We start from the raw sequence: 23,930 nt of genomic DNA on the forward strand, positions 1-23,930 counted from the left end.
TAACTTCCTTTGTCAGCCAGGGTTACATACCCCTGCCATCTGAGAACATAGAACATAGACATCTATAGCACATTACAGGCCCTTTGGCCCACAATGTTGTGCTGACCATGTAACCTACTCTAGAAACTGCCGAGAATTACCCTATCGCATAGCTCTCTATTTTTCCAAGCTCCATGTACCTATGTAAAAGTCTCGCCCCCACCACTCTCTGTGTGGAAAAACTTACCTCTGACATCCCCCTTGTACCTGCTTCTAAGCACCTTAAAACTATGTCCCCTTGTGTTAGCCATTTCAGCCCTGGGGAAAAGCCTCTGGCTATCCACACATTCAACGCCTCTCAACATCTTGTACACCTCTGGCAAGTCACCTCTCATTCTCTGTTGCTATAAGGAAAAAAAGCCAAGTTCACTCGACATATTTTCATAAGGAATGGTCTCCAATCCAGGTAACATCCTTGTAAATTTGCACTCTCTCTATAGTGTCTGCGTCCTTTCTGTAGTGAGGTGACCACACTGAACACAGTACTCCAGTGGGGTCTATCTAAGGTAGTGGTCGCCAACCCATCGATCGCGATCGACTGGTCGATCTTTGAGACTTTCCCAGTAGATCCCGAAAAAAATGAAAAATAAATACACAAGTACTGTTGAGAGATTGTTTCCGGGTTGCGGGGTTTTAGTTCCGTTCTTTCTGCCCAGTGCGCATGCGCATAGTTCCCCCGCACTACACAGTGTACTTCAGTGGTCCCCAACCACCGGGCCACGAGGAAACAATGTAAGTCAGATGCACCTTTCCTCATTCCCTGTCATGGCCACTGTTGACCTTTAACCCACGTGAGGTCATCAGTCGCCTAAATGCCGTGATACCCTCGCACCAGTGTTCGCCTTGTGCGGCCGGCGGGAACCACCGATGCCACTGGCCCGGAGCGCGGCCGGCGGGAAGTGCCGATGCCACTGGCCCGGAGCGCAGCCGGCGGGAAGTGCCGATGCTACTGGCCTGCATCAGCTGGTCTGCAAGAATATTATCAATATTAAACCGGTCCGCGGTGCAAGAAAAAAGGATGGGTACCCCTGATGTTTATGCATTATTTCTACTTCTGGGTTGCGGGGTTTCACTTCGGTCTTTTCTGCCTCAGTGTGCATGTGTGTAACTAATCGCTCTGTGGTCGATCTCGCCTTTCACTAAGGCCGAGGTAGGGGATCTTTGGCTTAAAAAGGTTGGTGACCACTAATCTAAGGTCTTTTATTGCTTTAACATTACCTCACGGCCCTTGAACTCAACCCATAGTTGATGAATGCCAACACACCATATACCTTCTTAACACTGTCAACCTGAGCAACAGCTTTGAGTGTCCTATGGACACTGACCCCAAGATCTCTCTGATCCTCCACACTGCCAAGATTCTTACTATTAATATTATATTTTGTCTTCAAATGTGACCTATCAATATGAACAACTTCACACTTATTTGGGTGAACTCCATCTTCCACTTCTCTGCCCAGTTTTACATCTTACCAATGTCCCGCTCTAACCTCTGATAACACTCCAGACTATCCACAACAACCCCAACCTTTATGTCATCAGTAAACTTACTAAACCACCCTTCTACTTTCTCGTCATTTATAAAAATCACAAAATGAGGGGTCCCTGAACAGATCCCTATAGAACACTACCGGTCAGCGACCTCCATGCAGAATAGAAACCATCTACAACTGAACTTTACCTTCTGTGGGCAAGCCACTTCTGGATCCACAAAGCAAGGTCTCCTTGGATCCCATGCCTCCTTACTTTCTGAAGGAGCCTTGCATGGAAACCTTATCAAATGCCTTACTGAAATCCATATACACTACATCCACTGCTCCAACTTCATCAATTTGTTTTGTTACATAGAATTCAATCAGGCTTGTAAGGCATGACCTGCCCTTGACAAAGCCATGCTGACAATCCTTAATCAGATGATGTCTCTCCAATCCTGTGGGATATATCTATCCTGTGCCTTATGTATTATTCCTGGAAACTTCAGCCACTTTGCTCTGCCATCATCCCTGCCAGTATCTTCCTCCAATCTACCTGGGAAGCTCCTCTCTCATGTCTCTGTATTTCCCTTTATCCCATTGTGATACCGATACATGTGACTTATGTTTCTCCATCTCAAATTGCAGTGTGAATTCAATTATGTTCACTGCCTCCTCAGGGTTCCTTTTCATTAAGCTCCCTAATAGGATTCCAGTTCTTTCTGCACTCTCAACCCCACATCTTGGCTACTATATATGATTTCCCTCGTGTTTCTTACCCTTGCAGTTTGTTAACTCCACCCACAAAGGTTCAATATTCTCTAACCTTATGTCACCTCTTTCTGAAGATGTAATTCCATCTCTTACCAACAAGGCACACCACTGCCTATGCCTTCTTGCCTGTCCTTTCTATACGAGGAATATCCTTTGATGCTAAGCTCCCAACTATGACCTTATTCCGAATGCTACGTGCGTTTAACTACAGCACCTTCTGTCCTGCATTCTTTGCCCATTTTAATTTTGCCTCTGTTACAACTTAACTCTGCTCTATCTGCTGTTGTACCTAATCATTGGATTGTCCTCTCTTACATTCATACTACATATTACATCATAGAAACATAGAAAACCTAAAGCACAATACAGGCCTTTCGGCCCACAAAGCTGTGCCGAACATGTCCTTACCTTAGAAATTACCTAGGGCTACCCATAGCCCTCTATTTTTCTAAGCTCCATGTACCTGTCCAGGAGTCTCTTAAAAGACCCTATTGTATCCGCCTCCACCACCGTTACCGGAAGCCCATTCCACGCACTCACCACTCTCTGCATTAAAAAAAAACTTACCCCTGACATCTTTGTACCTACTTCCAAGCACCTTAAAGCTGTGCCCTCTCGTGCTAGACATTTCAGCCCTGGTAAAAAGCCTCTGACTATCCACAGGATCTATGCCTCCGATCATTTTATACACCTCTTTTAGGTTGCCTCTCATCCTCTACCACTCCAAGAAGAAAAGGCCAAGTTCACTCAACCTATTCTCATAGGCACGCTCCCCCAATCCAGGCAACATTTTGTAAATTTCCTCTGCACCCTTTCTATGGTTGTCACATCCTTCCTGTAGTGAGGTGACTTGTAAACCAGCTGGCTCATCCTCAGCTCTATCATACTGGTTCCCATCCCCCTGCCATATTAGTTTAAACCACTCCCAACAGCTCTAGTGAATCTACCTGCAAGAATATTGATCCCCCTTGGATTCAAATGCAACCCATCACTTTTGTACAGGTTACAACTGCCCCAGAAGAGGTCCCAATTATCCAGAAATCTGAATTACTGCCTGCTGCTCCAATCCTTCAGCCATGCATTCATCTGAAATCTCATTCTATGCCTATCCTCACTGTTACGTGGAACAGGCAGCAATCCTGAGATTACTACCCTTGAGATCCTGCTTCTCAGCTTACTTAACTTCCTGTATTCTTTTCTCAAGACCACCTCCCTTTTTCTACCTATGTCGTAGGTAGCAATATGTACTAGGGCTTCTGGCTTTTCAGTGTTCCTTTTGAGGATATTCTGGACACATTGAGAAACATTGGGGACCTTGGCACCTGGGAGACTGAATGGAGGTGTTCTGCAAAGCTGGGTTGGCTTCTCCTATGAAATCGAGACCAGTTCAGGAGCACTGAAGCCAGTACCACAGACGGGAAGTTCTACCAGGGAATCTCTGCCTCATCTGGAAGGAGTGTATGGACCTCTGGATGATGAGAAAGGGAATTGGAGATGGATAGGTGTTGTGTCACCTGGGCTTCTATGGGGTGATACTGCAAGAAGTTGAATGGGTGTTGACGAAGACAGTAAAGTGACCAGTCTCTTGGGATTACTGAAAATGGATGGGTGGGAAGAATCCAAAAAAATACATACTATGGGCCAAGAGCTGGGAGTGTGTATTTTAGCTAATTGCAACAAATGGGCTGAAATATTTCTTCTGTTGTGTATTCATATGATCCTTTGTTGAATCTTATTTGCAGATATTGATGAGTGTGTGGAGAAATTGGATGAATCCTTAGCCTGTGACCACTTTTGTCACAATTACATCGGTGGATTTTACTGTTCCTGTCGATTTAGTTACATCCTTCATTCAGATAATCGGACATGTAAAGGTATTGACACACAAACCAATTTGTGTAAAGATATGTCACGTTTGTCAGTCAACTGGCCTATGTCATGATATTCGCAGCTAATAGTGTTATAGGATGCTACAGCACAGAAACAAGCACATCTAGTCCATGCCAAACTATTAACCTGCCTAGTCCCATCAACGTGCATCCAGACCATACCCCTCCGATCCATGTACCTATCAAAATTTCTCTTAAATGTTCAAAGTCCATTTATTAGCAAAGTACGTATGCTACATACAACCTTGGGATTTGCCTCCTTCCAGGCAGTCACAAAACAGGTTGAAATCGAACGGTATCCACCACATCTGTTGTTACCTTGTTCCACACTCTGAGTGAAGAAGCTCCCTCTCATGTTCTCCTTAAACATTTCACCTTTTACCCTTAACCCATGACCTCTAGTTGTAGTCTCATCCAACCTCAGTGGAAAAAGCCTGCTTGTATTTACCCTGTCTATACCCGTCATAATAAAACTATAAGACTTTAAGACATACTGTAGGAGCAGAATTAGGACATTTGTCCCACAATTTGCTCAGCCATTTCATCATGGCTGTTTCAATTTTCCACTCCGCCCCAATCACCTCCCTTCATACCTTATCCTTTCATGCCCAGACCAATCAAGAATCTATCAACCTCTGCTTTAAATATACATAAGATTTGGTCTCCACAGCTGCCCGTGACAAAGAATTCCTCAGACTCACCATTCTGTGGCTAAAGAAATTCCTCCTCTTCTTCTTTCTAAAAGGCCAGCTTGTGGCATAGTGGCATCTGCGCCGGACTTCAGAGCAAAATCTCCTGAGTTCGAATCCAGCCGGCTCCCTTGCATGCTTTCCATCCATGCTGGGTTGAGCGTTGAGCTAGCAACACAGCCTCATAAAAATAAGAAAGCCTGCAAAAAAAAAGCCATCACAATGGCGTCCCAATAACTCCACTTGGAGTTAAGGGCTTTCTTCTCCTTTCTAAAAGGACACCCTTCTATTCTGAGGCTGTATCCTCTGGTCAGACCTTCCCACCATAGGAAACATCCACTCTATCAAGGCCTTTCACCATTTGATAGGTCACTCCTCATTCTTCTGAATTGTTGTGAACACAGGCCCAGAGCTATCAAACGCTCTTCATATGACGAATCATTCCTTCCTGGAATCCTTTTCATGAACCTCCTTTGAGCTCTCTCCAGTTTCAGCACATCCTTTCTAAGATAAGGGGCCCAAAACTGCTCAGGCCTCACCAGTGCATTGTAAAGTCTCAAAATTACATCCTTGATTTTATATTCTAGTCCTCTTGAAAGGAATGCTAACATTGCATTTGCCTTCCTCACCACAGACTTAACCTGCAATTTAACCTTCAGGGAATACTGCACAAGAGTCTCTTTGCACCTCAGTTTTTGTATTTTCTCTCTGTTTAGAAAACAGTCAGCTCTTTCATTTCTTCTACCAAAGTGCATGCCAATACACTTCTCGACACTATTCCATCTGCCATTTCTTGCCCATTGTCCTAATGTGTCTTATGTCCTTCTGTAGCCTCTCTACTTCCTCAAAACTACTTGCTCCTCAACCTATCTTCATGTTGTTTGCAAACTTTGCAACAAAGCCATCTCAATTCCATTATCCAAATCATTGGCATTTAACGTAAAAAGGATTGCTCCCAACACAGACCCCTGTGGATCACTTCTAGTCACCTGCAGCCAACCAGAAGAGGCTCCCTTTATTCCCACTCTTCGTCTTCTGCCAATCAGCCACTGTTGTATCTGTGCTAGAATCTTTCCTGTAATACTATGGGCTCATAGCTAGTTAAGCAGCCTCAAGTGTGGCACCTTGTCAAAAGGCCTTCTGAAATTCCAAGTATACAACATCAGCCAATCCTGCTTGTTATTTCTTCAAAGAATTCTGACAGATTTGTTAGGTAAGATTTTCTCTGGAGGAAACCATGCTGATTATGGCCTATTTTATCATGTACCCTGAGACCTCACCTTTAATAATGGACTGGAACATCTTCCCAACCACTGAGGTTAGACAAATTGGCCTATAGTTTCCTTTCTGCTGCCTCTCACTCTTCTTGACGAGTGGAGTGACATGGGCAATTTTCCAGGCTTCCCGAACCATTCTGGAATCTAGTGATTCTTAAAAGATCATTACTAATGCCTCCTCAATCTCTTCATCACCCTCTTTCAGTTTGTTCATGCTGTCATAGGTAGAGTTCCTGCAAAAGAAGTTCTTCTCTGGTGTCTGCACACTCGCATTTACAAGTGCAGTGGCTGTGTAAAAGTGTGCTTACCTGGTCTGTGTATAGTCACCACTGTGCACAAACTGGCTTGTGCTCCTCCCAACCTTGTCTGATCTTTATTCTGTTCTATCCTTAAACTTCTTTGCTAAACTTTTGTATTATCTGTGGACTTAGTGAGTGGGATCTGGGATCAGCCATGATGGAATGGTGGAGCAGACTCAGTGGGCTGAATGGCCTAATTCTGCTCCTATGTCTTATGGTCAATGGTCTTATTAATCAAGATAAAGATTGGCTTTATTTGTCTACACTAAAACATACAGTGAAATGTGTCATTTGTGTCAATGACCAATATAATTGTGTCCGTGTGAGGATGTGATGGGAGCAGTACACAAGTGTTGCCATGCTTCTGGTGCCAGTATAGCATTCCTACCACTTACTAACCTAGAATGTGGGAGACAATTGGAGCACCTGAGGAACTACGTGATCATGGGAAGAACACGCAATTACATCTGCATTCACCTCCAAGACATATTGCAAACAACAAGAATCCCAGCACTGATATCTGCAGCACACCATTTATGCAGCACAGACTTCCAATCAGAAAAACATCTTTCCACAACTACCCCCTGCTTCCTGTCACTAAACCAAATTTCGATCTCATCTGCCTTAAACTTCTGGACTAGCCTTAGTAATCAGAATCAGGTTTAATATCACTAGCATGTGCCATGAAATGTGTTGGTTTGCAGTAGCAAAATATTGCAGTACATAATAATAATAAAAAAATAAGATGGTAGTGGGGATGAAGCTGTTCCTAAAATGTTGAATGTGTGCCTTCAGGCTCCTGTACTGCCTCCTTGATGGTAGCAATAAGAAGAGGGCATGTCCTGGGTGTTGCGGGTCCTTAACGATGGATGCTGCCTTGAGGCATCGTGTGTTGAAGATCTTCTCTCTGCTGGAGGGGCTAGTGCCCATGATTTACAACTCTCTGCAGTTTATTCTGCTCCTCTGCACTGGCCCCTATATACCAGACAGTGATGCAACCAGTTAGAATGCTCTCCAAAGTACATCTGTAGAAATTTGCGAGAGTCTATCCTTGATTAGCCCTTATCATTCCAAATGTGAATAACTCCTGCCATCCTCAGTAAATACCCCTTCCCTCTTCACCTCCCCCACTCTGGCCTTTTATTTCTTCTCCTCAGCTGCCTATCACTTCCCTCTGGTTCTCTTTCACCTTCCCTTTCTCCTATGGTCCATTCTCCTCTCCTATCAGATTCCTTCTTCAGCTCTTTACCTTTCTCACTTAACCTGGTTTCACCTATCACGTAGCTAGTCCTCCTTCCCCTCCTCCCACCTAATTATTCTGGCATATTCCCTCTTCCTTTCCAGTCTTGATGGTGTTTATTTCCATGGATGCTACCTGATCTGCGCGCGTGCGTGTGTGCATGTGTGTGTGTTGCTCTGGATTTCCAGCATCTACCGGATCTCTTGTGTTTAATATGTATTCATTTAGGATCTGAGGATTTGCTTTCTTATCATGACATATGGTGTGAAATTGGTTATTTTGGAGCAGTTTTACAGCCCACCACCTGGCTGCTCAGGGAGATAAATACTTTGGTCCTGATGAGGACCCACTCTTTCCCTGGCTACCCTCTTGCTCCTGATACAACAAAATGGCACACTGGCCTTCAGTGACAACTTCAACAAATTTCTATAGATGTGTGGAAGAGAGTATATTGACTGTTTACATCACAGACTGGAATGGAAACACTAATGCCCTTGAACAGAAAATCTTACAAAAAGTAGTGGATACACCCCAGTCCTTCATGGGTAAATCCCTCCCCGCTATTGAGCACATCTACACAGCGCTGTTGCAGAAAGCAGCATCCATCATCAAGGACCCCCACCACCACTTTTCCCACTGCTGCCATTAGAGAGGAGGTACAGGAACCTCAGGACCCACATTACCAGGTTCATGAACAGTTACTACCCCTCAGCCTTTAGCCATCAGCCTCTTGAACCAGAAGGCATAACTTCTCTCAATCAAACTCTGAACTGATTCCACAACCTACGGATTTACTTTCAAGGACTGTTCAACTCTGGTTCTTGCACCTTAACTCTTGTATTAGCAAAACTTCTTTATTTTGCACTCTTTGCTCTGTGTACTGTAGTTGAGATAGAAGAGTACAGCACAACACAGGAACAAGCCCTTTGAATCATGATGTATGTGCCAAACAAGATACAAAATTAAATTAATTTTTTTTTTACCTGCACATGATCCATGTCTCTCCATATTTATATATGCTACATATTCATATACATACGTACATGCCCTTAAATGCCACTATAGTGTCTGTTTCCATCACCACCATTCCCAGCAGCCAACTCCAGGTGTCCACTGCTTCTCTCACTGTAAATACATATCCTCTGGACCCCCAGAATGTATTAATTATTCACTTTACTTGCAAGATAACTTGCTGTCTTACTTGTACATGTCCATGCAGTTCTTTCTCAACACCAGCATTTAATAGTCAAAGTTCAAAGGAAATTTATTGTCAAAGTACATATATGTCCCTATTTACAACCCTGAGATTAATTTTCTTGTGACCATTTGCAGTAACAAAATAGAATCAATGAAAAACCACACATACCAAAGACGGACAAACAACCAATGTACTAAATGCAACAAACTATGCAAATTCAAAAATGAAAAACGGGCAATAAATATGAGAACATGAGATGAAGAGTCCTTAAAAGTGAGTCCATAGGTTGTCAAAACAGTTCAGTGTTGGGGTGAGTGAAATTCCCCCCCCAGTTCAACAGCTTGATGGTTAAAGGGTACTAATTGTTCCTGATCCTGGTGGAGTGGGTCCTGAGGCTCCTGTACCACCTCCCTTGGCAACAGTGAGAAGAGGGCATAACCTTACACCATTTTAATAGTCCCACCATTTCTATCAAAATCAAATCAAATAATTGATGTTTTTTGTTTCCTACCAGTTGAGTGTAGCGATAATGTATTCACAGAAAGATCAGGAATAGTCAGCAGCCCAGACTATCCCAATCCTTACCCCAAGAGCTCAGACTGTTTGTACCGCATTGAACTGGAAGATGGGTTTCTTATCACGCTGGAGTTTGTTGACATCTTTGATCTAGAAGACCACCCAGATGTGGATTGCCCTTATGACTATCTGAAGGTGAGCACTGAAATGTGTGTATTGGAATGTGTTTCTTTTTATATGAGCATAATCAGTGACCTAAAGAAGGACCATTGATTAACAATATATCTGACTGCGTATTCTGTTTTGCACCTTGGTCCCAGGGAATGTTGTTGCATTTAGCTCTATATGTGAGTAAAGAGCTAAATGAGAATCAACTTGAACTTGAGGAACTTTAGTTCCTTTGTCAAATTAATGTAGAAATGCCCCATAATAGAAAGGATGTTGTGGCCTTGCCGATGGTTCAGCATGGATGCTGCCTGGATTAGAGGGCATATGCTACAACGAGAAGTTGTACAAACTTGGGTTGTTTTCTCTGGAGTGGCAGAGGCTGAGAGGAGACCTAATAGAGGTTTGAGATTAAGAGACATAGACAGACTATCTTTTTCCAAGGGTTGAAATGTCGAATACCAGAGGGCATGAATTTGAAGGTGACAGGGAGTAATTTCAAAGGAGATGTGAAGAGCAAGTCTTTTTACACAAAGTGGTAGGTGCCTGGAATGCACTGCCCAGGGTGGTGGTCGAGGCAGATTGTTAGGGACATTTAAGTAATGTTTTGATAGGCACATGAATATGAAGAGAATTGAAGGATATGGGTATTGTGTAGGCAGAAGAGATTAGTTAGCTGTTTGATTATAAATTTAATTGGTTCAGCATAACCTTGTAGCCAAATTACCTGTTCCTGTGCTTTACGTTCTAACTGAACTTGTAACATATCCTACTATAAAGTGCCTGCATAAATTATTCTCTATAAATTATTTTCCATGTTTCTATTCATTTAGTTATTTATTGACATATAGCATGGAGTAGGCCCTTCTGGCCCTTCAAGTTGTGCCGCCCAGCAATCTTCCAGTTTAATCCTACCCTAATCACGGGAAAATTTACAATGACTAATTAACCTACTGTTGTGTATGTTGCCTGTTTACACAACTATGTTATTAATAAAAATGCTGGAGATGGTAACTAAGTTTCATTGTTCTTTACCGGTAGAGTCTGAACTTGACACACACATACAGATCAATACACGCTTAATAGTGCATGCAACGACATGTTACTACAGCATAAAGTAGTCCCTTATAATGTAAGCTATACAGTACACTCCTCCCCTTTTATTTTAATAGTGTATCAACTTTTTTTTTACTGGGGCACTATGCTAAACAAATATGTTTACCCTTAACATACAAATGTCTACCATTTGTTTACAAATTATAACAATAATACCAGATTATACCAAGCCTTTTTCTCTGGGGAGGTCTTCTCTGCCTCTCCGGGTAATGTCTGTCCTGAGACGTTTGCTTTGGGGAATGAGTCTCCACAGATACATCAGGTGGGTCCTCAGCACTGATGACAGGTTTATCTGTAGATGAAGCTGATGTCGTCACATCAGGAGTGTTTGCTTGTATGTCAGGGAGTCCGGGCAAGGCTTATCGGTAGATGAAGCTGATGTGGTCACATCAGGAGTGTATGTCAAGGTGTCCGGGCAAGGTGTTGTGTTTTTCACCTGGGCATCCAGGATTTGGTCCACATGATGTCTCCATATGTTCTCTCCCATCTCCACTGTATACATCAGTGGCCCATCTATAGCGGAAATTGTACCCGGCTGCCACTTTTCAGTCCGGTAATCATGTGCAAGAACTGGCTGTCCCACACTGAAGCTCCGTGTTGACTTAGCATTCAAGTGTTTGAACTGTCTGTTCTCCACATCATGCCGTATATTTGTTTTAAGAAGATCCATCCGGGACCTCAGGTTCCTGTTCAGAAACATCATTGCTGGAGTCTGATTAGCGGTGGCATGTACTGCATTACGATCGGCAAGGAGAAAGTTGTCTATCTTGTGTTGCAGTGGTCGATTTTCGCTGTCCATTGCCTTGATGGCTTTCTTGAATGTCTGCACAAACCTTTCTGCCAAGCCATTTGTGGATGGATGGTAAGGGGCAGATGCAAAGTGCTTGATTCCATTGTTCTTCACAAAACTTGGAATTCTTGAGAGACAAATTGTCGTCCATTGTCTGTGCAGATCTGCTCTAGTATGCCATTCCTGGCGAACATGGCCCTCAGTCCATGAATGATCCAGCAAAGTTGATGTGCACTCGTTGCCATGGTAATGAGGGCCACTCCCATGGATGGAGAGGGGCTTGTGGTGGTGTGTTCTGGATCTTTTGACATCCAGAGCAGTTCTTGGTCAAGTCCTCAATCTGTTTATCGATTCCTGGCCACCATACATAGGCATGGGCAAGACCTTTCATCTTTACGGTACCCAGGTGCCCCTTGTGCAGTTCCTCCAGCACTCTGGTCTGTAGCTTAGGAGGAATCACAACTCGTGAACCACACATTAGTGTTCCCTGACACACTGACAACTGCTCCTTTCTCGTTGAGAAGACTGGAAACCGTGTTACCATGTGCTGGACATCCCTTTGTCGTGATGTCATACACTTTTGACAACATAGGGTCATTGCATGTTTCTCTTTCAATGAGGCTGTTTGTCACTGGTAATTCTTCAACTATTGTTGTATGAAAGACCTCTGCTGAATCCATTTGTGTAGTTATCTCTGAAGTTGGCAGTGGTAAACATGACAAACCATCTGTGTTGCCATGTTGCTTGGTCCCCTTGTGTTCAATGTCATACCTGTGACCTCCTAAGAAAAGAGACCATCGCTGCAGCCTTTGTGCTGTCGTCACTGGAATGCCTTTTCTTGGATTGAAGATTGACACGAGAGGCTGATGGTCAGTCAACAGGGTAAACTTTTGGCCATACAGGTAAATTTCTTGATTTCCCTGCACGAGGCTTAGGGCCTCTCTGTCAATCTCGGCGCAGTTGCATTCAGCTGAAATTAGCATTCTTGAGGCAAAGACTATTGGTCTTCTGAGCCATCTGGAAACTTGTGAGATAACACAGCTCCTATCCTATGGGGTGAGGCATCACAAGCCAGTCGGATTGGTAAGGAGGGGTCAAAGTGCGCGAGCACCCCTTCTGAAGTTATGAATCTTTTATTTTCTTAAAATGCTTTCTCACAGCTCTCAGTCCACTTCCATTGTGTCCCTGTCTGTAATAGTGCATTTAGTGGGTGTAGGACTGTGGATAGGTTAGGCAAGAACTTGTGGTAATAGTTCACTAGTCCAAGATATGCTCTCAGCTGAGACACATTTTCAGGTGGTGGTGCCTTAAGCACTGCTTCTATCTTGTCTTGAGTGTGTAAGCCGTCCTTGTTGATCACATGCCCACAGTATGAGGTTTCCTTTTTGAAAAACTCACATTTCTGTCAATTAGCTTTGAGCCCATATTCTCCTAACCTGGTGAGCACTTGTTCAAGGTTAGAAAGATGTTTGTTGTCATCTTTGCCGGTGACAATGATGTCATCCAGGTAACACTGAGTCCCTGGAATCCGCTGCAGGACCTTGTCCATTGCCCTTTGCCAGACTGCAGGATCTGATGCTATCCCAAACACCAACCTGTTGTGCTGGTAAAGTCCTTTGTGTGTATTTATTGTTAGGTATTTCTTGGATGCATCATCAATTTCCATTTGGAGATAAGCCTGGGCCAAATCGATTTTTGTGAAATTTTCAGCTCCTGACAGGGAAGCAAAGATGTCCTCAGTACGAAGTAGAGGATACTGTACTGTGCGGAGAACTGGGTTAACAGTCAGGGGGATGGGAACAAGTGCAGAGAGACAGAGGGGTGTAAAATGAGGGTAGAAGCAAAAAGTAGTAAGGTGAAAAGTAAAAGTGGCAGGTAGGCAAATACAGGGCAAAAATCAAAAAGGGCCACTTTTCAGCATATTTGTATAAGGGCTAAGAGTGTTGTGAAAGCAAGCCTGAAGGCTTTGTGTGTCAATGCAAGGAGCATTCGTAGCAAGGTGGATGAATTGAATGTGCAGATAGTTATTAATGAATATGATATAGTTGGGATCATAGAGACATGGCTCCAGGGTGACCAAGGATGGGAGCTCAACATCCAGGGATATTCAATATTCAGGAGGGATAGACAGGAAAGAAAAGGAGGTGGGGTAGCGTTGCTGGTTAGAGAGGAGATTAATGCAATAGAAAGGAAGGACATTAGCCTGGAGGATGTGGAATCGATATGGGTAGAGCTGTATAACACTAAGGGGCAGAAAACGCTGGTGGGAGTTGTGTACAGGCCACCTAACAGTAGTAGTGAGGTTGGGGATGGCATTAAACAGGAAATTAGAAATGCGTGCAATAAAGGAACAGCAGTTATAATGGGTGACATCAATCTACATATAGATTGGGTGAACCAAATTGGTAAGGGTGCTGAGGAAGAGGATTTCTTGGAATGTATGCGGGATGGTTTTCTGAACCAACATGTTGAGGAACCAACTAGAGAGCAGGCCATTTTAGACTGGGTATTGAGCAACGAGGAAGGGTTAGAAACATAGAAACATAGAAAATAGGTGCAGGAGTAGGCCATTCGGCCCTTCGAGTCTGCACCACCATTCACTATGATCATAGCTGATCATCCAACTCAGGACCCTGTATCTGCTTTCTCTCCATACCCCCTGATCCCTTTATAACCATATAACCATATAACAATCACAGCACGGAAACAGGCCATTCCGGCCCTCCTAGTCCGTGCCGAACTCTTAATCTCACCTAGTCCCACCTACCCGCACTCAGCCCATAACCCTCCACTCCTTTCCTGTCCATATACCTATCCAATTTTACCTTAAATGACACAACTGAACTGGCCTCTACTACTTCTACAGGAAGCTCATTCCACACAGCTATCAGTCTCTGAGTAAAGAAATACCCCCTCGTGTTTCCCTTAAACTTTTGCCCCCTAACTCTCAAATCATGTCCTCTCGTTTGAATCTCCCCTACTCTCAATGGAAACAGCCTATTCACGTCAACTCTATCTATCCCTCTCAACATTTTAAATACCTCGATCAAATCCCCCCTCAACCTTCTACGCTCCAATGAATAGAGACCTAACTTGTTCAACCTTTCTCTGTAACTTAAGTGCTGAAACCCAGGTAACATCCTAGTAAATCGTCTCTGCACTCTCTCTAATTTATTGATATCTTTCCTATAATTCGGTGACCAGAACTGTACACAATATTCCAAATTTGGCCTTACCAATGCCTTGTACAATTTTAACATTACATCCCAACTTCTGTACTCAATGCTCTGATTTATAAAGGCCAGCGTTCCAAAAGCCTTCTTCACCACCCTATCTACATGAGACTCCACCTTCAGGGAACTATGCACTGTTATTCCTAGATCTCTCTGTTCCACTGCATTCCTCAATGCCCTACCATTTACCCTGTATGTTCTATTTGGATTATTCCTGCCAAAATGTAGAACCTCACACTTCTCAGCATTAAACTCCATCTGCCAACGTTCAGCCCATTCTTCTAACCGGCATAAATCTCCCTGCAAGCTTTGAAAACCCACCTCATTATCCACAACACCTCCTACCTTAGTATCATCAGCATACTTACTAATCCAATTTACCACCCCATCATCCAGATCATTTATGTATATTACAAACAACATTGGGCCCAAAACAGATCCCTGAGGCACCCCGCTAGTCACCGGCCTCCATCCCGATAAACAATTATCCACCACTACTCTCTGGCATCTCCCATCTAGCCACTGTTGAATCCATTTTATTACTCCAGCATTAATACCTAACGACTGAACCTTCTTAACTAACCTTCCATGTGGAACTTTGTCAAAGGCCTTGCTGAAGTCCATATAGACTACATCCACTGCCTTACCCTCGTCAACATTCCTCGTAACTACTTCAAAAAATTCAATAAGGTTTGTCAAACATGACCTCCCACGCACAAATCCATGCTGGCTACTCCTAATCAGATCCTGTCTATCCAGATAATTATAAATACTATCTCTAAGAATACTTTCCATTAATTTACCCACCACTGATGTCAAACTGACAGGTCTATAATTGCCAGGCTTACTTCTAGAACCCTTTTTAAACAATGGAACCACATGAGCAATACGCCAATCCTCCGGCACAATCCCCGTTTCTAATGACATCTGAAAGATCTCCGTCAGAGCTCCTGCTATCTCTACACAAACTTCCCTCAAGGTCCTGGGGAATATCTGGTCAGGACCCGGAGATTTATCCACTAGGACCCGGAGATTTATCCACAAGGGCCATATCTAACTCCCTCTTAAATATAGCCAATGAACTGGCCTCAACTGTTTCCTGTGGCAGAGAATTCTACAGATTCACTGCTCTGTGTGAAGAAGTTTTTCCTCATCTCAGTCCTAAAAGGCTTCCCCTTGGTCCTTAAACTGTGACCCATCGTTCTGGACTTCCCCAACATCGGGAACAATCTTCCTGCATCTAGCCTGTCCAATCCCTTTATAATTTTATACATTTCAATAAGATCCCCCCTCAATCTTCTAAATTCCAGTTAGTTAGTTAGTTAGTTAGCAATCTTATCATGCGAGGCCCCTTGGGTAAGAGTGACGATAATATGGTGGAATTCTTCATTAAGATGGAGAGTGACATAGTTAATTCAGAAACAAAGGTTCTGAACTTAAAGAAGGGTAACTTTGAAGGTATGAGACGTGAATTAGCTAAGATAGACTGGCAAATGATACTTAAAGGGTTGACAGTGGATATGCAATGGCAAGCATTTAAAGATCGCATGGATGAACTACAACAATTGTTCATCCCAGTTTGGCAAAAGAATAAACCAGGGAAGGTAGTGCACCCGTGGCTGACAAGGGAAATTAGGGATAGTATCAAGTCCAAAGAAGAAACATATAAATTAGCCAGAAAAAGTGGCACACCTGAGGACTGATTCAGAGTCCAGCAGTGGAGGACAAAGGGCATAATTAGGAAAGGGAAAAAAGATTATGAGAGAAAGCTGGCAAGGAACATAAAAACTGACTGTAAAAGCTTTTATAGATACGTGAAAATAAAAAGATTGGTCAAGACAAATGTAGGTCCTTTACAGTCAGAAACAGGTGAATTGATCATAGGGAACAAAGACATGGCAGACCAATTGAATAACTACTTTGGTTCTGTCTTCACTAAGGAGGACATAAATAATCTTCTGGAAATAGTAGGGGACTGAGGGTCTAGTGAGATGGAGGAACTGAGGGAAATACATGTTAGTAGGGAAGTGGTGTTGGGTAAATTGAAGGGATTAAAGGCAGTTAAATCCCTAGGGTCAGATGGTCTGCATCCCAGAGTGCTTAAGGAAGTAGCCCAAGAAATAGTGATGGATTAGTGATAATTTTTCAAAACTCCTTAGATTCTGGATTAGTTCCTGAGGATTGGAGGGTGGCTAATGTAACCCCACTTTTTAAAAAAGGAAGGAGAGAGAAACCGGGGAATTATAGACCGGTTAGTCTCACATCGGTGATGGGAAAAATGCTGGAGTCGGTTATCAAAGATGTAATAACAGCACATTTGGAAAGAGGTGAAATCATCGGACAAAGTCAGCATGGATTTCTGAAAGGAAAATCATGTCTGACGAATCTTATAGAATTTTTTGAAGATGTAACTAGTAGAGTGGATAGGGGAGAGCCAGTGGATGTGGTATATTTAGATTTTCAAAAGGCTTTTGACAAGATCCCACACGGGAGATTAGTGTGCAAACTTAAAGCACACGGTATTGGGGGTATGGTATTGATGTGGATAGAGAATTGGTTGGCAGACAGGAAGCAAAGAATGGGAGTAAACGGGACCTTTTCAGAATGGCAGGCAGTGACTAGTGGGGTACCACAAGGCTCAGTGCTGGGACCCCAGTTGTTTACAATATATATTAATGATTTAGACGAGGGAATTAAATGCAGCATCTCCAAGTTTGCGGATGACACGAAGCTGGGCGGCGGTGTTAGCTGTGAGGAGGATGCAAAGAGGATGCAGGGTGACTTGGATAGGTTAGGTGAGTGGGCAAATTCATGGCAGATGCAATTTAATGTGGATAAATGTGAGGTTATCCACTTTGGTTGCAAGAACAGGAAAACAGATTATTATCTGAATGGTGGCCGATTAGGAAAAGCGGAGATGCAACGAAACCTGGGTGTCATTGTACACCAGTCATTGAAGGTGGGCATGCAGGTACAGTAGGCAGTGAAAAAGGCAAATGGTATGTTGGCATTCATAGCAAAAGGATTTGAGTACAGGAGCAGGGAGGTTCTACTGCAGTTGTACAAGTCCTTGGTGAGACCGCACCTAGAGTATTGTGTGCAGTTTTGGTCCCCTAATCTGAGGAAAGACATTCTTGCCATAGAGGGAGTACAGAGAAGGTTCACCAGATTGATTCCTGGCATGACAGGACTTCCATATGAAGAAAGACTGGATCGACTAGGCTTATACTCACTGGAATTTAGAAGATTGAAGGGGGATCTTATTGAAACGTATAAAATTCTAAAGGGATTGGACAGGGTAGATGCAGGAAGTTTGTTTCCGATGCTGGGGAAGTCCAGAACGAGGGGTCACAGTTTAAGGATAAAGGGGAAGCCTTTTAGGACCGAGATGAGGAAAAACTTCTTCACACAGAGAGTGGTGAATCTGTGGAATTCTCTGCCACAGGAAACAATTGAGGCCGGTTCATTGGCTATATTTAAGAGGAAGTTAAATATGGCCCTTGTGGCTAAAGGGATCGGGGGTATGGAGAGAAAGCAGGTACAGGGTTCTGAGTTGGATGATCAGCCATGATCATACTGAATGGCGGTGCAGGCTCGAAGGGCCGAATGGCCTACTCCTGCACCTATTTTCTATGTTTCTATGTAACATTGTATGGAAATACAAGATAATACTGATGCAGGCATGTTTTACACATTTAACAATGTGCTTTATTAATGCAACAGAGTTAGTCAGTTCACAAAAATACAAATGCAGATGCTACTGATCAAAGAATACGTTCATGACGCTGGAAGAACTCAGCAGGTCAGGCAGCATCCGTGAGAAAAGAGTAGCCAACGTTTTGGGTCGAGAGCCTTCATCAGGAATGGGGGGGAAGAGAGAGCTGAAGCCCAGTAATAGAGATAGGGGAGGGGGAAGGGCTAGAGGTGCCAGGTGGAGAACCAATCAGAGGAAGGATAAAGGGGGGAGGGGATAAGCATGAAAGAACTGTAGAGATAAAGCAGCAGAAAGTTGAAAGGGACCTAGGATGGGGGGAGGGGGAGAGGGAGGGAATTACCGGAAATTGGAGAATTCAGTGTTCATACCTCCAGGCTGGAGGCTACCCAGATGGTAGATGAGGTGTTGCTCCTCCAACCTGAGTTTGGCCTCATCATGGCAGTAGAGGAGGCCATGTATGGACATATCTAGATGGGAATGAGAGGCAGAGTTGAAGGGGGTGGCAACTGGGAGGTCCTGTCTATTGTGACAGACGGAGCGGAGGTGCTCAACGAAGCAGTCCCCTAATCTGCGTTGGGTCTCGCCAATGTAGAGGAGGCCGCACCGGGAGCACCGGATGCAATAGACGACTCCAGCAGACTCGCAGGTGAAGTGTTGCCTCACCTGGAAGGACTGTCTGGGGGCCGGAATGGTGGTAAGGGGGGAGGTGTGGGGACAGGTGTAGCATTTGCACTTACAGGGATAAGTGCCAGTTGGGAGTTCTGTGGGGAAGGACGTGTGGACCAGGTAGTCGCGGAGGGAACGATCCCTGCGAAAAGCTGAGAGGGGTAGGGAGGGAAAGATGTGCTGGGTGGTGGGGTCCTGTTGAAGGTGGCGGAAGTTGCGGAGGATAATGTGTTGGATCCAGAGGCTGGTGGGGTGGTAGGTGAGGACAAGGGGAACCCTGTCCCTGTTGTGGTGACGGGAGGATGGGTTAAGGGCTGAAGTGCGGGAGGTGGAGGATGGGTTAAGGGCTGAAGTGCGGGTGGTGGAGGAGATGCGGGTGAGGGCATCTTTGATGACGCCAGAAGGGAAACCACGATCCTGAAAGAAAGAGGACATTTGAGAAGTCCTGGAACGGAAAGCCTCATCCTGGGAGCAGATGTGGCGGAGACGGAGGAACTGGGAATAGGGTTAGTCAGTTTTTCAGTGTTCGTCGTCAGCCGGGTCATACTGACCGTGAACTCCCTGTCGGTTACCTCCATACGCTTCAGTATTTGTTGTTTTTACTTTTAAGTCCTCCAGCGCGAGAGCCAACAGCTGCCCGTCGTTTAAGTTTTTCTGGTCTGTAACTGAACAAACATGCACTGCCTTTCACAGCGAGATTCGACACCAAACATGTCGCTTGTTTTCGGTAGATGTGTCCTGCGCATGTGCAGTAGGAGGAGATTCGCCAAAATCTCTGTTTCAATGTGGACAGAGATATTTTTTAAAACGCATAGTGTGGACGCCAATCGTTTATACGCGAAACCGGCGTTCTCAAAATTATTCGGTCTAGTGTGGATGTAGCCCAAGACGCTGTCTTTCTTTACATCATTAGCATCACAATATAACTCCACTCTTTCAATGTAAGTTACCTAGTTTTCAATGCTGCTATCAAATGCTGTAATGATTCCAATCATCGCCATCTTTGTTATGTTAATTTAGTCCCATTTTTTCTTGTTTTCTTTTTAGCTAGCTCCTTGCAGTCACTGTATGTTCCACATGACTCAAGTGTCCTTTTTGCTAGTGCCACGAGCGCACTCCATCTAGATGTGTGTGTCATAGAACATAGAACATAGAATAGTACAGCACATTACAGGCCCTTCAGCCCACAATGTTGTGCCGACCCTCAAAACCTGCTTCCCATATAACCCCCAACCTTAACTTCCTCCATATACTTGTCTAGTAGTCTCTTAAACTTCACTAGTGTATCTGCCTCCACCACTGACTCAGGCAGTGCATTCCACGCACCAACCCCTCTCTGAGTGAAAAACCTTCCTCTAATATCCCCCTTGAACTTCCCTCCCCTTACCTTAAAGCCATGTCCTCTTGTACTGAGCAGTGGTGCCCTGGGGAAGAGGCGCTGGCTGTCCATTCTGTCTATTCCTCTTAATATCTTGTACACCTCTATCATGTCTCCTCTCATCCTCCTCCTGCTCTCCAAAGAGTAAAGCCCTAGCTCCCTTAATCTCTGATCATAATCCATACTGTCTAAACCAGGCAGCATCCTGGTAAATCTCCTCTATACCCTTTCTGATGCTTCCACATCCTTCCTATACTGAGGTGACCAGAACTGGACACAGTACTCCAAGTGTGGCCTAACTAGAGTTTTATAGAGCTGCATCATTACATCGCGTCTCTTAAACTCTGTCCCTCGACTTAAGAAAGCTTATGGGGTGTTAGCTTTCATAACTACCCTATCTACCTGTGAGGCAACTTTCTGGGATCTGTGGACATGTATCCCCAGATCCCTTTGGTCCTCCACACTACCAAGTATCCTGCCATTTACTTTGTACTCTGCCTTGGAGTTTGTCCTTCCAAAGTGTACCACCTCACACTTCTCCAGGTTGAACTCCATCTGCCACTTCTTAGCCCACTTCTGCATCCTATCAATGTCTCTCTGCAATCTTCGACAATCCTCTACACTACCTACAATGCCACCAACCTTTGTGTCGTCTGCAAACTTGCCAACCCACCCTTCTACCCCCACATCCAGGTCGTTTATAAAAATCACAAAAAGTAGAGGTCCCAGAACAGATCCTTGTGGGACACCACTAGTCATAACCCTCCAATCTGAATGTACTCCCTCCACCACGACCCTCTGCCTTCTGCAGGCAAGCCAATTCTGAATCAACCTGGCCAAACTTCCCTGGATCCCATGCCTTCTGACTTTCTGAATAAGCCTACCATGTGGAACCTTGTCAAATGCCTTACTAAAATCCATGTAGATCACATCCACTGCACTACTCTCATCTATATGCCCAGTCACCTCCTCAAAGAACTTCACTAGTGTATCTACCTCCACCACTGATTCTGTGTCGCTCCTTTTCATCTCCCTTCTCTCTCTTCTCCTCCCGAGTGTCGTTATCAACTAAAACATGGCATTCCAATAAGATGTAGGTTCATAATTCTCATCGCCAATTTGTTGTGTACGTGGCCTGTTTACCCAACTATGTTATTAATAAAAGTGCTGGAGATGGGAGCTTTACTGGTTCTTTACTGGTAGAGTCCGAATTTGACACGTACATACAGATCAATACGTGCCCAAGAGCGCAAGCAACGATGTGTTACCGTAACATAAAGTAATCCCTTATTATAATGTAGGCTATACGGTACACCGACCAAATGGTACTTCTTTGTAATGGGAGAGGAAACCCACGCAGTCTGGGGAGAATGTACAATTTCCTTATAGGCAGTGGCAGGAATTGAACCCCGGTCACTGGTACTGTAAAGTGTGGTGCTAACCACTATGCTATTGTGCCGCCCCAAATTACACTGGGACCATTCTCTCCCACCCATCCATCTCCCAGCCGAATACACACACAAATTCACTGTCTACCAGAAAATTGGCTGAACCAATTACAAACTGGTTTCAGTACTCGGTCCTGTGGATAGTTGTATTAGCACACTGGAGGAAAAATGGCATGGATAAGGATACTGTGGAAATGTACAGGGATGTTCCTAGCACTGAAAGATGGTAGTTAGGAGGAGAGATTATGTTACACCATAAGACATTGGAACAGAATTAGGCCATTTGGCCCTTCTGCTCTGCCATTCTATCATGGCCAATTTATTATCGCTCAACACTATTCACTATGTTCTCCTCGTAACCTTTGATACCCTAACTAATCAAGAATATATCAACCTCTGCTTTAAATATACCCAATGACTTGACCTCCACAGCCATCTGTGCAATGAATTCTACAGATATACCACTGTCTGGCTAAACAAATTCTTCCTCATCTATTCAAGAGCAGGGAGGTCATACTGCAAGTATACAGGGTATTGGTGAGGCCGCACCCAGAGTACTGTGTGCAATTCTGGTCTCTGAACTTGAGGAAGGATATACTGGCTTTGGAGGCAGTGCAGAGGAGGTTTACCAGGGTTATTCCAGGAATGAAGGGGTTAACCTATGAGGAGAGATTGAGTCGCTTGGGACTATACTCTCTGGAATTCAGAAGAATGAGAGGGGATCATATAGAAACATACAAAATTTTGAAAGGAATAGATTAGATAGAAGTAGGAAAGTTGTTTCCGTTGGTAAGTGACACTAGAACTAGGGGACGTTGCCTCAAGATTCAGGGGAGAAGATTTAGGACGGAGATGAGGAGAAACTGTTTTTCCCAGAGAGTGGTGAATCTGTGGAATTCTCTGCCCAGGGAAGCAGTTGAGGCTTCTTAACTAAATATATTTAAGATACAGTTAGATAGGTTTTTACATAGTAGGGGAATTAAGGGTTATGGGGAAAAGGCAGGTAGATGGAGCAGAGTTTATGGACAGATCAGGCATGATCTTACTGAATGGCATGGCATCTCGATAGGCTGGATGGCCTACTCCTCCTATTTCTTATTTCTTATGTTCTCATGTGTGCATTCAGAGATGCTCTGCACACTGTTGCTTTAATGTGTGGTTATTTGAGTTACTGTCACCTTCTTGTCAGCTTGAACCAGTCTGGCTATTCTCCTCTGATGTCTCTCATTAAGTTGTTTTCATCAACAGAACTGGTCACTTGTTTTTTATTTTTCACGCCATTCTACGTAAGCTCTGGAGACTTGTGTGTAAAAATCCCAGGAGATCAGCAGTTTCTTAGATATTCAAACCACCCTGTTTAGCATAGCTACATCCCACGATCAAAATCACTTAGATAACATTTCATCCCATTCTTATGTTTGGTCTGAATGACAGCTGAACCTCTTGATCATGCCTGCATGCTTTTATGCATTGAGTTGCTGCCTCATGATTGGCTGATAAGATATTTGGCTTTTTATTTTGGGAGGTTTGCAAAGCACTGCAGTGAACATCATTTTTGCTGTGTTTTTCCTGACTTAGAGTATTTTGTTTTTATTGAATCAATGTTTTTTCTGGATTTTAGCCTAGCGGGCACTTCCATTTTCTGTTGTGTTCTCTGTTGCAGATCAAAGCTGGATTGAAGGAGTTTGGTCCTTTTTGCGGTGATAAGAGTCCTGGAAGGGTCATGACCAACAGCAGCAGTGTCCAGGTTCTCTTTCACACCGATGATTCAGGAGATAACCGTGGCTGGAAATTTGCCTTCACCTCAGTTGGTGGGTTTGCTATTGACATCTAGTTCACTTTTGTTTGAAACATTGGAATATAGAGCATAAAAAAACCCAGGACAAGCCTTTGGCCCACAATGTTATGCTAAACCAATTAAGTTGGTAATCAAATAACCAACTAAACTAATCCCCTTTGTCGACACAGTGTCCAAATCCTTCCATTTTCCTCGCAATCATGTGCCTATAAGACCATAAGACATTTT

At 43.9% G+C, this 23,930-nt stretch overlaps 1 protein-coding gene across 13 annotated transcripts in view; it reads left to right on the plus strand.

The window, feature by feature from the left end:
* Window positions 1-23,930, plus strand: part of masp1 (MBL associated serine protease 1) — a 370,450-nt gene that overhangs the window by 22,817 nt on the left and 323,703 nt on the right. For 9 of the 13 annotated variants that reach the window (XM_073041738.1, XM_073041735.1, XM_073041740.1 and 6 more), the window contains exons 4-6: window positions 4,028-4,159; window positions 9,392-9,588; window positions 23,568-23,715. In XM_073041738.1, the coding sequence (XP_072897839.1) occupies window positions 4,028-4,159; window positions 9,392-9,588; window positions 23,568-23,715 (477 nt within the window). Of the gene's footprint in view, window positions 1-4,027; window positions 4,160-9,391; window positions 9,589-23,567; window positions 23,746-23,930 lie in introns of those variants that run through there. The other 4 variants (XR_012098466.1, XR_012098465.1, XM_073041736.1 and 1 more) reach the window with 3 other exon arrangements.

Source organism: Hemitrygon akajei, chromosome 3 (genome assembly GCF_048418815.1).
Source record: "Hemitrygon akajei chromosome 3, sHemAka1.3, whole genome shotgun sequence".
Taxonomy (NCBI): Eukaryota; Metazoa; Chordata; class Chondrichthyes; order Myliobatiformes; family Dasyatidae; genus Hemitrygon; species Hemitrygon akajei.